Genomic DNA, 17796 nt, shown 5'->3' with positions numbered 1-17796 from the left:
CAGCAGCTCATTTCACTTTTTTGTTTGTTAAACAGCTGGAAAATCCACAGTAACTATGAGACTCCCAAAGACGTCTTCCAGCCATGTTATGGAAGACACTATCTTGGTGTGTCATGCTTTAGAAACGCACAGAGACTGAAAATTGGGCTAGATTGACCACTGGCCTGCACTGAAAAAGCATTTCTTGTCTTCTTACTCTATTTGTAATTTTCTTCCTTTCCTTTGAATATTTTTAACGTTGAGGTTGATCTGTGGATGAATTCATAGAGTATTCTTCAATATAAAGTATCTGTGCTATCACTTGCTAGAGTTTGCCAAATATGAGCGATGGTAAAAGTGTTCACACACATGCCTACATACGTGAGTGTGAGTGTTTAACTGTATATATCCAAACATTGGTGTTTTCATAGAATTGTAAAATCCCAGCATGGTTTGGCTTGGAAGGGACATCAAAGCTCATCTAGTTCCAACCCCCCTGCCATGGGCAGGGACACCGTCCACGAGACCAGGGTGCCCAAAGCCCCATCCAACCTGGTCTTAAACACTTCCAGGGATGGGGCATCCACAGCTTCTCCGGGCAACTGTTCCAGTACCTCACCACTCACCTCCTCACAGTAAAGAATTTCTTCCTAGTATCTAGTCTGAATCTACCTTCTTTTAGTTTAAAACCATTACCCCTTGTCCTATCACTACATGCCCTTGTAAACAGTCCCTCTCCAGATTTCTTGTAGGCCTCTTTAGGTACAGGAAGGCTGCAACAAGGTGTCCTCAGAGTCTTCTCTTCTCCACGCTGAACAATACCAACTCTCTCAGCCTATCTTCATTGGAGACGTGCTCCAGCCCTCTGATCGTCTTCGTGGCCCTCCTCTGGACTCTCTCCATGTCTGTCCATGTCTGTCTTGTACTGAGGACCCCAGAGCTGGACGCAGTACTCCAGGTGGGGTCACACGAGAGTGGAGTAGAGGGGGAGAATCACCTCCCTTGACCTGCTGGTCACATTTCTTTTGATGTGACCCAGGATACAGTTGGCTTTCTCGGCTGCAAGCGCACACTGCTGTCTCATGTTGAGCTTCTCATCCACCAACACCCCCAAGTCCTTCTCCTCAGGGCTGCTCTCGATCCATTCTCCACGCAGTCTGTACTTGTGCTTGGGATTGCCCCGACCCATGTGCAGGACCTTGCACTTGACCTCGTTGAACTTCATGAGGTTCGCACAGGCCCACATCTCCAGCCTGTCCAGGTCCCTCTGGACGGCATCCCTTCCCTCCAGCGTGTTGACTGCACCGCACAGCTTGGTGTTGCCTATAAAGATGTTGAACAGCGCCAGTCCCAATACCAACCCCTGAGGAACACCACTCATCACTGGAGAACACCACTCATCACTGGATATTTTTGTGCATGTTCCTTGAGGCACTGCTGTCTCCTTAGTGATTCATTCCTACATTTCTCCTTGGCACAAAGAAAATCCTTTGGAATGAACACTAACTCTGCTAGGGAGAAAAACTCAGCTTTTTTTAATTGGACCTGGGTATTCTTCATGGCTTAGCACCTGGCAGAGGCTTAGATGTTTTCCAGGTTACGTATGTGGAGAACCACAACTGTACCATGCAATGTAGGAGCTTGGATTTCCCCTCCTAAAGCCATGTGGCACCTCCTTGCAAAAGTCATAAAGCAGGATCTGAATATATGCAAAATATCAGTGCTGTCCTTCTTGGTGATGTGAAGAAGCATGGAGGCCCTGGGGTAGAAAAATAGTTTTTGAGGAAATTCCCACACCTCAGTGCAAAGGTCCTGGTTAGCTAAATCAACCTGCAGTGCTCTGGAGCTGACCTGCAAACAGTGCAGGTGGGGGAATGCAGCCAAAATTCTCCAGTAATCAGGGCATGCTCCTATGCATGGTGAGAGGAAGCCACTGTCCTATAAACCAAGTCCCTGCTTCTTTCCAGACCAGAGACAGAGCTGGACTTGTTCATACCACCCTCTCCCTCTTCCCCCACTGCTCACCCTTTGCATGTCAACTTGTTACAGACCATCGGGGAGACCCCCCAGAGCTGGGGATGGGGTTTCAATCCTCCTGCACTGTATGGGTCCCTACACACAGGTCTAGGGCATCACAGTATGGTTGTGCAGAGCTTGCAAACCAGATGCCCGGGAGCAGATAGATGCCAGCAGGAAGAAATAACACATGTACTACCCAGCCTGGTGTGAGTTTTAGGCTGGAAATGCTTGAAATTTCCTATGCTTCTGTTGAGGTGGGGGATCAGTTTAGGGTAGCTAAACCATAGCTCTGCTTGGTGCTACCATGTGGTCTGGGTCCCTGTCAGGGGGTGGGAAGGAGGGAGGCTGGAGGTGGATGGGAACACAGCGAGAGCTGAAGCAGGGACTGCAGTGCAGGGCTGTGCTTGTCTGCTGCCACTGGCATGGCAGCACAGGGCACAGGAGATACAGCTCTGCTCTTTGCAGGAGGATGTCAAAGCAACTTTGCTCCCACCTGTCTTCTGTCCTCTTTCTGGATGGTCAGGGCGCAATGAGAACTGCTGCTTCATTACCCCTGAGCCGGTGTTTGCTCCTTCCTGCCTCCCTCCACACCTCCAGTCTCTTTAGAGCACCCCACTCTGTAGCCCCACTTTTATTTTACAGTCACAACAAACTCCACTTCTTTTGCATCACTGACCACTCTCTTGCTACATAATTCCCCCCAGAAAGCACACTTCCCACTTGCTTAGTTTGTCCACAGCCATCCCTCGGACAGGAACCTATTCATGGATGGGCAGGGGAAACTGTGCTGGTCTGCAGTGATTATTTTTACCATCATCCTTCATCCTGGGGGGTTTAGGGGCTAGATGCAGGCTGACTTTTTGCTCCGTGATACCAGGGAAGCTCCACTGTCAGGGACAGGCAGTGAAAAGCAGAGGGCTGAGCCCAAGGTGACTGCCTCGAGGGCTTTGGTTCCTGGACAGGGCAGAGCACAAACTCAAAGGACAATATAAAGTGGGGATGGAGCTGTGGCTCTGTGCCTGTTGGAAACAAGATGACAGCGGTATTTTAAGACCTGACCTGGTAGATTTACTCAACTGGGCTTACCAATGACTTGAGCGGTCCTGTTGACATGAGTGTCCTGTGGAAGGTGAACTGATATCACCAACAGAAAGTTTTGCTGAGCCACCCCCTGCAGGGCTTCCTCTCCTGCCATCCCACCAGTCCCCAGGCCACTGGGCACCCAAAGCCATCTTCGCTCCTCACCCTTGGATCCATCTTGCAGGGCTGGGGTGCAGGGTTCACCTGCCACTGCTTGAACTGTCAGTGCCAAAGCCATTTCACTGCTGTGCCTGTGATCCTGCTCCTGGTGGAAGGGAGAAGAAGAAAAAGGTAAATAGGTCAACTGTGCCCCAAAATTGCCTGCCAGTGCTTGTGGTCCTCTTTGTGCTGTCTGTAACTCCCCATCTTGCAGTAATGCCCTTCCCCATGTAGGGAAGGTGTGTGATCACAGCCAGCATGGGTATTACTCAGCAGCTTCAAGGACACCACTGTGTCTTTGGGTGCACGGATGCAGTTTAGGACAACCGGGGACAAAGTTGTGCTAGGAGTTAACTGGGCAGTGAATCCACCCCTCTTTTCCCACAAGAGCTGGGATGGGATCTGAGATGGACTGAATGGGAATCTGACCTCGAGAGTGAAGGAGTCAGTTGAGCAATGAAGAGCTTGAAGATAGGACAAAGAATACAGGAGGCTTGAAAAGGATGTAAAGGTGACATACAGTCTAGGAGGGAAAGTTTAGTGTGGAGTGACCTGGTCTGGAAGGGAGAGAGCTTATGTTGTATTTTCATTCCTGGGGGTGTGCAGAGGAAGCAAAGATGGAGGGACAGCCTTTTCTGCTTTCCCTCTGGCCTTCCCCTCTCTTGACAGCTGAAAACCTGATGGGCTGATAGTGAAGGAGCAAAGTGGGGAAGACCACTCAGAAATACTGCATGTCCAGTACCAGAAGCTCCTCCACACAAAAGAGGTTTCCAGTAGCAATCACACTCTGCTATTGCACCCTTATGGATTCCTCCATAATTTGATTTATTTGGAAGGAGTAGATCTGTGATAGGAACAGTTCTCTTACTCTCTGCTAGTAGTCCTAGAGTATATAAGTGTCTTGAAATGCTTTTCTCCTTTTCTTGTCTTTTTTCAAATTACCAAATAAAAAAAACTAGAAACCCAAAGCAGTAAAGGAAAGGAGCACGAGCTCAAACTCATCAGAAAGAGGTGCCAGAAGGTTCTGGTTGCCTTTTTGATGTTCTGGGTATACATCTTCACTTAAAAATCGCTCTGGTGATCCTTGATTTGCCTGGGAGGGGGCTCCAGGTCTGTGTGTTTGTTAACAGGCAGGACACGCCTGTGAAGGGGCCAGTATGAGCCAAGGATGACAAGACAGATCAGTTAGTTTTGTGTTTGCATCTGCCACCGAGACTGAGTTAAGACCACTGAACTTTTTCACCTGATAAAAGCTATGATCAAGTCTTAAGTAATCTTGTGCCTCTGCTGTAACAGAGAGAGACAGGCAACTCCAGAGGGCAGGTCTGGTTTTCACCTGTACCTTAGGATGGGGCAGATCATCCTTTGGATGTGCCTGACTCTGCCCAGTGACTATAAAACAAATTTGCTCGACTAGCTGGTGACCTGAACCTCATCATTGCCAGAGAGCTGGAAGTAACTGAATTACTCTTTATTGCAGCAGAGACCTAGAGGATTATTTCCTGAATAGCTTCTCATGGTCATTTTCATACATTTTATTTTTGCCGAGTGATCAGACCACATGGCCATTGCTGCATCCCTGTTCCCAGTCAGCCGAGGCGCAGTTTTACCTGGAATGTGTTGCCCTCAGGGCTCACTTGCCCCGGACTCTCTCTCCATTGCTGAGCCGTACAGAATAGCTGCACAGGGACAAGCACAGCAAGCAGTCTGGTAGGTGTGTGAGAGCACCTACACAGCTCTGAGGGCAGGTGAACTGCTGTGCTGACGTAAATCAGCATTACGTGTGACCGTTTGAAAGGGATGCTTCGAGAATTGTGGGTAATTGGTGGCTGTGTAATAGAGATGTCCATGGATAACTATGCAGGGGACAGGGACAGAAAAATCAGCCAGCTGGGGAGAAAAAACATCCCTCCAAAATTTTACTGTGAGCTAGAGGGAGGTAGGAGCAATCAAATGTGTTAAACGTTAAATAATGTCTCAGAGAAAGGGGATTTTTATTCTATTTTACCTTGAAAAGTTTAGGTGAACTAAAGCAACTGACTTCATCCTAACCTCTGTGGACTGTAGTGTAATACTTTCTATGACTTACGTTTGGTAGAGTAAGAACGTCCCTATTACAGAGTGAAACAAGTGCATTGATCTCATTAGGATGTTTATCACACAATACATTTCGACAGACATTCCTGGTTGCCCTCTGCTGAACATTTTTAAGCTTTTAAGATAAAATAGAGTTTAACCAGGATTTCATTTCTAGAATGTAGCTTGATAATTATCCATCACTCCAGTTGATAAGAAGTAGCAGTTAAAGAAAAATAAAAATAGAGATAAATTTGCTGGCAAATGTTCTGCAAATGTACTTGAACGAGAGTTATCTTGCAGTAGGGTACAAGGGCTCCTCTCCTCCTTGCCAGGGATCTGAAGTGACTTTTAAACCTCTCACCAGCCCTGGCCTCCACTGAGCAGGGCGCTGGGAAGGCAGGAGCCATGCCATCTCAAAAATACCTTAAACCCTCTGTTTTTCCCCTGGAGGGAAGTCAGTGGAGGCTGGTGCCGTTCAAAGTGGGGAGGAGAAGGTGATCTGCCCAGGGCTGCTGTGGCAGCAGGCAGTGACCACATGGAACCCCAGGGATGGGAGTCAGGGCTGCAGCAGCCACACTGAAACTACTGAGGAGACGAAAAAGGTCCCAGGTGATTAACTCTGGAACAAGCCAAACATTCCCATGCCACTTACATAGCTTTTTAGGATATTAGTGGTCCAAGCATCCCTTACAGACAAGTTTCTAGCCTGAAATCTGATACAGGTTTATTCTGCATCCATCCATTCGTCATTGGTGACTTTTACTGCTGAATGGACGACGAGTTTGTATTTTCAACCACGTGCAAGGCCAGGTCTGCATACATGCAGGTGGCAAAATCCATCATCCTGGGAGAAAAGGTGGATGATGATGTTGATGTCTGTCATCTCTCACTCCTCTGAGAGTCCTTAGTTCTCATCCCCCTCCCTTTCAGAGTCTAAATCTACCAAATGGCTTTGGGGCATCTAGAAAAAGAGAAGAGAGTACAAAAAACCCAATTTAATAGTATCCGTCAAAGAAAAGATTTTTGCTTGGCCTCTGTTTAAGATCAAATATCATATGCCCCAGCAAGTGATCTAAATTTCATGCCATTTTTAAAGATGCTCAAATCTGGAGAGAATTAGCTGCCATCAGAACGGACGATGGCCCTTTTTGTCCTCTGGGAGAACAGACACCGTAAAGTTTTCACTAGACATTTAAAAAAAAAAAAAAGAAGAAAGAAAGGAAGAGAAAGACACACAGACATAGCCCAGGAATCTGAAATTCAGGCTCTGGCCATGCTAGTGACCTTGCTAAAGACAGTTATCTTGTGTTGTAGATCCTCTGGAGATACATGGGTGTAAAATGGTGTACAATGAATAGGTATTATTATTACTCTATTTTTTGAGTTTGCTTTTCTGTGTATAAGATCAGAGAGTGGCAACAGATGTAGGTAAAATGTGTAAGGGATCTGTAGTCTGAAACATGAAACTACTGTTATGAAATTAAAAATCGCATCATATAAGCATATACCAGAAAGGACGTGCTAATTGCAATAGAAGGTGCTTTTTTCATTGAGGAACCAGCCAGAACGAAGGATCTCGTTTGTACAAGTCACTGTGGCCTCATTTTATTTCCCAAACCTTAGGCTTAGCCCAGGAGCTTAGCCATTCGTGTCTCCTTCTTTCACCAAGGTGGTCCTGGAGGACAACAGAGAACTTGGGATGGTGAACAACTCCCCTGGAGTGCCCACAAGACACCAAGAGGTAGTTAGGACCCTGGCTTGGAGGCCTCTAGGAAATGCCAAAAATCATGCTGGCAGCTGGGTCTTCATTTTCCCACACTTCAGGCTCCATCTGTAAAACAGGATGAAAGGCAATATTTTTTCCCATCTTTCTTCTGTCCTCCTCGCTGAGGAGTTGTAACCATTGATGTGACAGCCCTGCCTAGTTCAACAGGACCTTTATCTCACTTGGAGCATTTGGCAGAGCCACCGCGTGAGCTGTACTAGAAAAGGGCCCCGTTTTCCCAAATGCCATGGTGGCAAGTTCATGTCTGCATTCTATAAAAGCAGCAAAGGCAAACCTCTTGTGTAGGTAGGAAACAATCTGCTTTTGGAAGGAAGGGGACGGACAAAACGACCTCAAAGCAATTCAGCATCTGTGATTTCCTCGATTCCGTCTGAAAGCTTGCTCTCTATTTTGCTGACATATGAGCTGGATGCCCTACTGTACATCAGTGTAACAAATAGCTGTTATCTTCTGTTTCATGGGAGATACGGCAGAACATGATTTATTTGTGCTGCTCTGTTGCTCTTTTTGAAATGTTGCCGTCATTCGGTGCACCTTTTGCAGAGGAAGGCAGATGGTCATCGCAAAGTTTCCCATAACCTTGCCGCGCGTGCTGCATAGTGAATCAATGAAACTTGAATTACAGTCCATTGTCTGAGTTTGTAGCTGTGCTGCTAAAGTATCCTGCAGTGGCTGAAAACGTTTGAATGTCAACACTGCATATATACTGAGGAAATATGACATTTCTCCCTAAAATTTCAAAGCAATGCCAAAGGGGATTTTTAACTGCAAAGTTGCATCTGATGTGAGCAGGGACTGCATTGCTCAAACCTTAATTACCAGCTCGGAAATGTACCTTTTGTGAGTGTGAGTGTTAGGTGTGACCCCTCCTTAGGAAATAACAGAAATAATGACTCAAAACAGGATTCTAACATGAAATGCAAGAGACGAGGGGTTTTTTTGGAGTCCAAACAGCACCAGCTGCCCCTCTGCGCTAGCTGTCTCTGCTTGTATGACATTTGCAACGAAGCTTCAGGTGATTTGAGAAGCTGGCATTAGACTGCAAATCACCTTTCATGTCAGCTTATGCCAGGATACCTCGCCAGAAGCCATTATTTCAATGGGAAATAGCAACTGGGAATAGGGAAAAAATGAACTTCTGGAAAGCACTTTGTCACGTTCCCTGGGCTGTGGCAGGCAAACGCTGAAAACAGTGGGAGCTCCTGCCGTGAAAGCAGGCATAGGCAGAAATTTCTCAGTGGGAGGATTACCTCCTTTACATAGCAGAGACAAGGCAAGGTGAGGATATAAAACATTTTCAGCACTGTCTCTCAGTTTCTGATATTTATTTGCTCTATGAGCAGACATCCCGGAAGACATCTGTGTTTCATAAAGCCTGGTACCTTGCTTCATCGATTTTTCCTTAGGATAGGAATCATTACAGCAAGCAGGTCTGGTGATTTCAGATAATGACCTCTGTGCAGCACAGGTGTTCTAGAAATGGTTAATGTTGTACATAGTAGATGTGAAAAGTGTCTCCCCCAAATGCTTCTGGCCTTTTGCAGATGGCTGCTTCCATGTGTGCGTGTAGGGCAGAGCATCTCCCAAATTCAGGCTGTCAGTCGTCATTCCCATAGCGCATCTAGGCAAAGAGTATTATCTCATGTGAATTCACTGCTGCAAGATGTTTTATATGTTAACGGGCTTGATAATTTTATGTTTTTATTAAATACAAGAGGAAAGAAATCTGAAAACTTTTAATCCCATTTACACAAAAAAAGCAAAATGTTGGGTTTTCGTGTGCAACAGACATTTAATCCCTGGGTTTAGAGTTTTTGATCAAAGAGATTACTTGTGCTAGGACATTTTTATCCAATCTACTGAGTCTTCTTCCTCAGTTTGCATCTGGGTTTGATCTAAATCCACGCAAGCTTCCCCTGTCTTGAAGGGGCACATCACAGTTATTCTAGAGAACTAGAATAACCAGTGGCTAAAATGCAAGGACTTTTCTCACAAAACCTGCTTACAAACAATTAAAAAAAACCCATCTAAACGGGACCAGATAACTACAAAAACGTAGTCTGGTCTTGTAAATAGATGTGGCCTGATCCTGAGTGCACCCGATGTGTCCTTTACTGATTGTCATGGAGTTTTTATGTCCTAGCATACGCTGAAATAAGTGAGATCGGAGTAAGGTTTATATTCTTAAAATATAAAACCCAAATACTGGCTAAATTGAGGTGTAAGGTAGATTCTTATCTCTGTGCCACTGATAGATATTCGTGAAACTTCAAACAAACAATTCAAAAGTTCTGATTTTAATTATACTGTTCTAGAGCCAGAGTAGCTATTAACCAGATCCATCTACATGTGTGTACTGAGGGACCAGACCTCATTTTCTGTACATTTCCAACTTTTTAAAAGCAGTTCCAAAGTGTCAGAAAATCACAAATCTTCCAGAAATTGATCTTCATCTCAAAAATTTCATACTTCAGTAATTGGAGATTTGTTGTTGTCTGTCACAGTTGAAACGTGGGAAAGTGATCCTCTCTGGCATGAGGAGCTTGCATGCTGCATTTCAGTCCCCGAACATCTGGGACCGCAATGAATATCTGGGCAGTCCCTGAACTGCAGCACAGAATTGCAAATGAGTCTATAATGAGTAAGGAACAGAGTGGTGGCAGGGAGTAGGGATACGTCCCAAAGCCCGCTGAAGTGACTGGCACGACTGCTGTTGACTGCAGTGGCCTTTGAGTTGAGCTCTTTGCATGTCTGTGAAAGGATGGTAGAGTCAAAAGGTATCACATCTTACACAGGATAACCACATGCTCATCTTTTTTACTTTCCCTCCCAGGATGGAAGGAGCAGTTTTATTGGTCACCAGCTCGGAGGGGTCATGGAAGTACCAAACAGCAAGGACCAGAGAGTCAAATCAGCCAGAGCCATCCAAATCACTTACTACCTCCAAACGTATGGCTCTGTCACCCAGGACCTCATTGGGGAGAAGTGGGAGAGTGAATTCTGTAAACTGATGCACAAGATGCAGCTGGATCACCAAGATCTGCAGCTCTACTCACTAGCGTCCTTTAGCCTCTGGAAGGACTTCCACCAGACCAGTCTCTTGGCCAGGGGCAAGATTTTGGTGAGCCTGATGCTGATTCTCCTGACTGCTACCCTCTCGAGCTCCATGAAGGACTGCCTGCGTAGCAAACCTTTCCTGGGACTCTTGGGAGTACTCACTATCTGTATTTCCAGTGTCACTGCGGCAGGGATATTTTTCATTACTGATGGAAAATATAATTCTACTCTGTTGGGAATCCCTTTCTTCGCTATGGGTAATTATTTATCTTCATAATAATAGGATTAACAGAGCTTAATGACAGGATTGTAAATTACATCCTGGGTTATAAAGTGCAGATTTTACCTTGAGTGAAAGTCTAAGTCGTTTTCATCTTGTTAAATTGATCTGTGCCTTGCCAAAAAAAAAAAAAAGGAAAAAGGGAAACAAACAAAGCAGTAGCAACAATAAAGAGCAAATGACGTTGCTGGAATCTCGGCCAATATGAGAGAGGGGCAGTTTTATTGATCTCTGTTACAAAACGAAGGAGAAATTGTTATTGAAAACTAGTCAGCTCAGCACAGAAAATGGATATGACTGACTTTGATGGGATGCCAGCCGAAAGAGTAAGTTACAATAGGAGGGTGCCAAGGAAGGAAAGATGTTAGCATCCTTCTCGAGGAGGGTTGCTCTTCCAGCTTTGTCTGTGGGGCAGAGGGGAACAGGATGGTGTAAGAATAAGATTGATGGACTTTATCTCAGAGAGGAGATTACCGTTGTGGTGTTTGCCAGGCTGTAAGTGAAGGGGCCTGTCAGTATCTATAGTGCATAATCCCTTGGTTTGTGAAGTCCCAGATCAGCTGCAGAGATTTCCTTTGTGTTGCACCGGGGCAGGGGAAGGTGCAGCCGAAGAACGAACGTAAACCCCAGCTCTTTTAGCAGAAGAATTGTTTTCGTTCCTTCTGTTCTCATTTCTGTTCCAAGAGCACTTTCAGTGCATCTGTGCGGGTAATGAGTTTGCTGGGAAGGTACTTTGGAAAGGGAGAGGGAAACGTGCCCAAACCAGCTTGCTGAGGCAGCGTTGTTCGGTGCAACGACATCCAAGCTTATCAGAGTTTCGCTGTACCACCACTCTGAACCCCAGCGATGACTCTATGCAAAATCTCAGCAGTGGCAGCCCAGACCCAAACACCTTCATGCTGGCTTTTTGATGGCAGGAAATCTTACCTGTGGACAGAACTTTACATCTTTACAGTTAATTTCTTAAATTCCATTCATGTTTCTAGTACTCAAGCCCAAGTCCTATGCTACGGTGAGAGAAAACTGAATATGCAAAGCCACAAGCTAGAGTCAAGGTTTGGAGAAGGGTCTTATATTTTTCTTTAAAACCTCAACCTCTTAAAAACCTACATTTTCTTGCTCTTCCCCTCAAGAAAAATCCTGCAGGTATATGCATTCCCCAACCCCCTGCCTTCTATTTTTTCTGTCCCCTGATAATGCATCTGTGTCACTAACCATCAGTCCTGCACCCAGCACCTCTGGAGCAGCTGGCTGAGGTGGGACGGGGTGGGATGCAGTGATGGCCCAGATTCCAGAAAGGAAAGGGAGGAGTGAGGCAAAAGACCCCAAGGAATTGCATGATTGGTTCAGCCTCATTAATACTGATAAACAAAGCCATGCCAAAGCCTCTAATTCAATCATCTGCGCTGTTAAATGGTGACAATGGCCCCTGGCATGGTCTGCCCTGTGCCAGCTCTTCAGACGCTGTGCACAGCTCTGCAGTGCGAAAGGACTTGATGGAAAGAAAGTGCTGAGAGGGGGAAGGGAAGAATGCCAGCGGGAGGAGCAGAGAACATGTCATGTTGTGACAGGGATGGATCCCGACCTGAGCTTGGGGTGTGGGCTTAGCAAAGAGATCTGCATGGCAGGATGGAGAAGAGGACAACAGTGGGGAAGGGGAGGCTCATGCTCATTATCAGATTATGGTGACCTTTTTGTTGGGTGTCAGGAGATGCGTGCCAAAGAGTGGGGCCGAATGGCACTGCCTTGCTTGTGCAGCAAGTTGAAGTAAAGGCAAAAAAACCACTGCAGTGACGAAAAGCACCTGCCTTCAATTGTTTATTCCTCTGCTGGAGTCCCTTTTTAGATGGCTGTAGATATGGGTGGCCCATACTCTTTGCTTGACGGGTCCCAAATTTGTCACTCCCAAGGAGCCCCAAACAGTGTCTGTAGGGGAAGCTCATCTTTGGGCTGACCTCAAAAGCATCAGCATCCATACAGGCCAGGAGCATCGACTGAAATGATGGTAGCATTGCGTTCAATTTATACACACCCTGCTGCCCCAGGAGGACACAAGGGTGGGAGTTTCTGAAAGCAGAGAGGCTCAGTTTCCCATCCAGGATGGTGGTAATCCAGGAGTTTGTTTACTGTCTGAGGGAAAGTAATGTTTATAACTTTCTGTTGTGTTTTGCGCTGTCATTCTTGTCACAGCCACTGCCGAGAGCAAAAGAAAAGGAAAAAAAAACCTCTCTCAAAGTGAGATCTTCGCAAAGATTGGTTCTATAACATTATATTGAACGAACTTCAGGTTGAAAAAGAAAACATTTAAGTAACCCTTCTACAGAAATTTCATTCAGGAATCTCAGACTGAATTGGAAATATCATTAGAGAACAGCTTGCAGTGCCTGGGAACTGCTGCTGGTAAATATTAAGCAACAGTTTTATGGTTTGATGAACTAAAACCAGGAAGCATGTCTTACCAAAGTCATACCGGGTTGCATCCTGCAAAGTGCCATATGCCTGTAGTCCTTTGAGTGACAGTGCCAGCTAATGAGACCTTGCTCTGTCCATGATATGCCCAGGGCTGCACAGACCTGGGGTCCTCACAGGGTAAGGTTTTCTGCGGAACCTGGTTGATCGCCAAGTGACCTAACACCTTAGAGTAGATCCACTGAAGCCCCCAAGGCTGTTAATTCTATAGGGCAATACATAACTGTGGCCCATGTTGTACCAGTGCCCCTTGCTGCTAGCCCAGCAAAAGCAAACAATGAATCGATCAGTAACTGAGTGAATAGAAATGAAAAAGTGTGCAAAGTGGGGTTTCCCAGAATTAGAAATGCCAGATTTGCAAGTCAGCCTTCCAAAGTCAAGTTACTTCTTAGATTAAAAAAAAAAAAAAAAAAAAAAGAAAAGAAAAAAACCCAGGCAATAACAGCCACAAAGTGCCTGCAAGTGCAATGCTACACAGAATACACAGGCAACCTTAATTCTGGCTCCTAACTTTGGAACATTTCAACCTGACATTTGCAAAGTGTCCATTTGAAGTATATTTGTTTGGTCAAAATTATGCAGTTTCTTCTGACATTCTCTTTTCAAAGGATTAATTTTAATGGAAATTCTGTGATGTGCTTCTGTACTTGTCCTTTATCGTGCAGAGATGGCAGGATGCTGCCATCTGAATGACATGAATAACCCTGGAGTTATACAAATGTTTAGGTCCATAATTCCTATTCCAATGTAGAGCTTCTGTGGGTTTCAGTAGGTGATAGAAACCTATATAAAAGTGAAATGTTCAATATTTTTCTACATTTGGACTGAATGACCTACGCATTAATAATTTACTGTAGCCCCTCTGTGAGGGAACGGTCTGCTGGGATAAAGCATATCTCTGATATACTGGGGGAAGAGCGTTAACTCAGATTGGCTTTTCTCTTCTTTAGCCTTGAAGGTGAGAAACTTCGGTCTTGAGTTAAGCATGAGGACAGTGGTGGAAAATCCTTCTTGCTCTTATTCCCTCTTCCCAATACCACAGTCTTCTCTGACAGCTGCCCCAGGAAAACCAGTTTCCCCAGTACAGTGTCTACCATGGTATTTTTGGAGTCAGTGAGGAGCAACTCTTCAGAAAGGTCCTGTGCAAATAGCACTCTGGCTGCCAGGATCTCCTGCAAACAGGAGCAAGAGGTGCTGATTTTTAGCTGTTCATACCCCAGACAAATGGCTAAATGTGGTGAGTTCAAGAAAAGGTGCTTTTTTAGTTTCATGGCTTCCTCCCTTAGGAACTAAACTAGACCTAGATGTTTTGTTTGTGGCTTTGGTTTTTTTGTTTGTTTGTTTTGGTTTTGGTTTTGTTTTTGTTTTGTTTTGTTTTTAAAGTCAGGTTTAGTAACCACCATGTGAAATCAGACTACTGGACAGTTCTACCTTGCATTCCTCTTCTGGGACAAACACAGACTGCAGTTTCTTCTGCAAGTTTGACACCAGCAGAGCTATCACCATTGGATGTGTTTCAGATAGGAGATAGAGGGTCAAATCATTGAGTTTCAGATTTATTCTAGAAGTCAGAAATGGACCTGGTTAGATGTTCACATCTGCCTTTTGTGTTTGGATTCACAATGCAATTTCAAAGGGATGTTATGTACGTGACATAATTATGGTTTCCCATGCCTAATCATGACTAATTAATATAACCAGAAGGTTAACTACATAATTGAGATATTATTGCTCCCATGATTTGCTTTTTAATGCACAGGAACCAGACTGATATCATCAGAGAGATAATGATTTAACTCAGATGAGGATATGACTGTATATTTTTAAATGTAGGTATATTCATTATGTCATTTTACACCGTAATTATTTTTGGCCAGTCCATGAAGTACCTTGTTGTATAGATTAGTGGAAATCTTAGGTTAAATATGTAACTACAGTGTAATTAGAGTGTAATCATTTTTTTTGTATTATAAAGTGTATGTGTTTCTTAGGGGGCTGGATTCACAGTGAGTGGATGTAGGAAATATTTACTGCCCTTTGTAAGTCCAGCCTATGAAGACCATAAGATCATGGGAACGGCTATTTCTCACTGAGTCTTTAGAGAACACTAAGCTTAATGGATGCCCTACAACATGTTGCAATATTATTACTACTACTACCAATAACGATACTGTTAGTAGCGGTGTAGTAGAAATACAAAAACTTTAGGAAGCAATAGGCTGCCTGTTTCCAGCAGTGACCCCATGCTTGATGTAAGAGCGCAACATGGATGGCAGAGATTGTACTTACAGCGCAGACTTTTCTGTTAAAATTCCCAGTTATTCCTTCCCCTGAGTTACTGAAAGGGAAAGAGGAAGGAAGGCAAAAGCAGGCAAGACTCCAGGCAGTTATTAGCATTTCAGACAGAAGCCATCTAACCTTTTTCAGATGGCAGTTGTTAAAATAATGGCTGGTGATCACCTTTAAGTAAATTTGAGATGTCACAGTATTACCATTAGTGATAAAGTTGTGGGAAATTACAGAACAAAGTCCTAGTGCAGCTGAGGAAATTATTTTTTTAAAACCTCAGGAGACAAATATGATTGCTAAAGTGCATATGATTGCTAGTTTACCTTTGTGTGAAGTATCAGAGTATTTCTAACCTTTGCTTCAAGCAATGGACTTTCTGATTACAACTGCAACTTTGAAATATTTCAAGATTGACCCTGACTTTGGTATTGACCCTGACTTTGGTTTTGTCCTTTTGATGCAGCAGTAAAGCAAATCCCATATGAATTTCATGCAATACAATCATCTCCTATCTGTACAAGGAACAAGAGAATGACCCCTTAGAACAAAGAGACCTACCTGACATAAACCCCAACCACTCCGTGCCTTAGAAATACAGTGAATCTATCCTTTTATGTGTTAAAGCAGTTCATGGGTCCACCCACTCAGAAGATCGTTAAGGATTTGGAAATACCTTATCCTTAACTAGAAAATGTCATTTCTTGACTTTTACAATAGGAAATGGGAATAAAAAAACCACAGGGCAGCAGGAGAAAAAAACCTGAAAGATATAAAAATGTTTAAAATTACCTGTTTGGATGGACAGATAGCATAGATAATTCATATGAATGGGTTTAGATGTACTCTATATTTGTAAGGATGATTTCCCCATAGCTTGGTATACTTCCTAGCAAGTCTGTTCCCAGTTGCAGAAGGTTGGTTTTGGTTGGAAATCTTTCCTGGATTTTGAGTAGAAGACCAGGGTCTGTCTGGGATGCTCTGCTACACTTGCACCATGCAGTCTGGCCCTGCAGCTATGTCCTGGAGCTGTCATGGTCAGGGAGAGGCAACAGGGCTGGGGTGGTGCCTTATATCCTCAAACATGGGCAAGATGAGAATATCTCCGTGAGGGCCCTTTGGACCTTCTCACAGCTGGCAGAAAGGGTTACAGGAACAGCACAGCCAGCCTCAGTCCCAACAATAGGGTTTGTAGCACATAAATTCAGCTGTGCCAAATGTTCCTCCCTGAACTGAAGTGACACAATTTCAATTTCCTTTTTAGTCAATAGAAACGAATAGGCAACTCCAAAGTCATTTGGACCATCACTTAGTATATATTTGGGATGAGCTGCATTAATCTCTGGAAGGTACTATCCATCTCTGAAACAGCTAGGGTGACTGCTTAGACTTTAACACCTAAGGTTATATATGTAAACTCTAAGATATATATACATGTATACATATACAGTGTATATAGATAAACTGACTTGCAGGTTGAATTGTAGCTCTTCTTTTCCTGTAGACAATTACCAGAAGGTCTCTTACAAACGCAAATATCCAAATCTCTTAGGGCAGTTGCTGTACCCTAGGAGGTGGGTCTGCAGGTTGCTGGTCAGTGACTCTGAGGCTCACCTCAGGCTGAAGCATTCATCCTTGGACCATTGCCCCAGCACAGACCATCCCTACCAGATCCTCCATAATGACAGAGCAAATATAAAAGACATTGGCTGGGTCTGTTGCTTGAGAACAGTCAGCTAAACTCTTCCTCCTTCTGACTCTAGTGGGAATTCAATTAACCCATTTGTCCAAAGTGAAGTCTCCAAATACAGTTGTCCTTATTTTATATTATTATTATTATTATTGCTATTAAAACAGCTTCCTCAGCTCTCCATCTGTAGCTAACAGACTGGGAGCTGTCATTTGAGCTGCTTCTAATTTGCTGCAAACATTTCTACAATCCTGTGAAAAAAAGTGGTTTTGATAAGAAAAGAGAGCATGTTTTGAGCTAAAAAGGCAAAAGGTAAAAGGAATGGTTTTCTTTTGCGCTCAAAAATGTATGTTTAGTACTCTTAATCAATACAAAAATTCTGTTCAGATAGTAAAAGATGTTTGCTCTTCAGATGCCTCATGCATTTGTCTGAATACCTCTTGCTTTCATTTTTCTACCCTTTTATGGCAACGCTCATTCCTATGACTGGGTTATTTAAGGTTTTTAAGGATGCACCTTTTCTGCGTGTTGATCTCATTTAGCAGGAGTTCCATTCCTTGTACTTAGTATGTATCGATGCACATCACATTTACATTTGGCTCATTTGGGCTGGAAAGGAGCTGCATCATGGCAGAATGATTTAGCTCCACGTATATCATCCCTAATAGGGCAATGTCAAATCAGCCTTGAATAGCACCATTGCTAGCAATTCCATAACCTGCCTCGACAGCTTGTTCCGGTGCTTAAGCAGCCATACATTTATAAAGATATTTCTTAATATTTTCACTGCTGCAGCTTATGCCTATAACTTCAGACTCTGTCTGGCTTGGCTGTGGAGTGTAATTTTTCACAGTACCTATGTATTTGCAAATACTTTTAGGATATTTTATATGTAGGGCTGTGCTTACTTCA

At 44.1% G+C, this 17796-nt stretch overlaps 1 protein-coding gene across 3 annotated transcripts in view; it reads left to right on the top strand.

Moving 5' to 3' along the window:
- PTCHD4 (patched domain containing 4) overlaps nt 1-17796 on the top strand; it is a 91727-nt gene that overhangs the window by 17406 nt on the left and 56525 nt on the right. For all 3 annotated transcript variants that reach the window (XM_054821677.1, XM_054821676.1, XM_054821675.1), the window contains one exon: nt 9936-10416. In XM_054821677.1, the coding sequence (XP_054677652.1) occupies nt 9936-10416 (481 nt within the window). The remainder of the gene's footprint in view (nt 1-9935; nt 10417-17796) is intronic.

This window comes from Grus americana, chromosome 3 (genome assembly GCF_028858705.1).
Source record: "Grus americana isolate bGruAme1 chromosome 3, bGruAme1.mat, whole genome shotgun sequence".
Classification (NCBI taxonomy): Eukaryota; Metazoa; Chordata; class Aves; order Gruiformes; family Gruidae; genus Grus; species Grus americana.
This window is presented reverse-complemented; position numbering and strand designations above follow the sequence as displayed.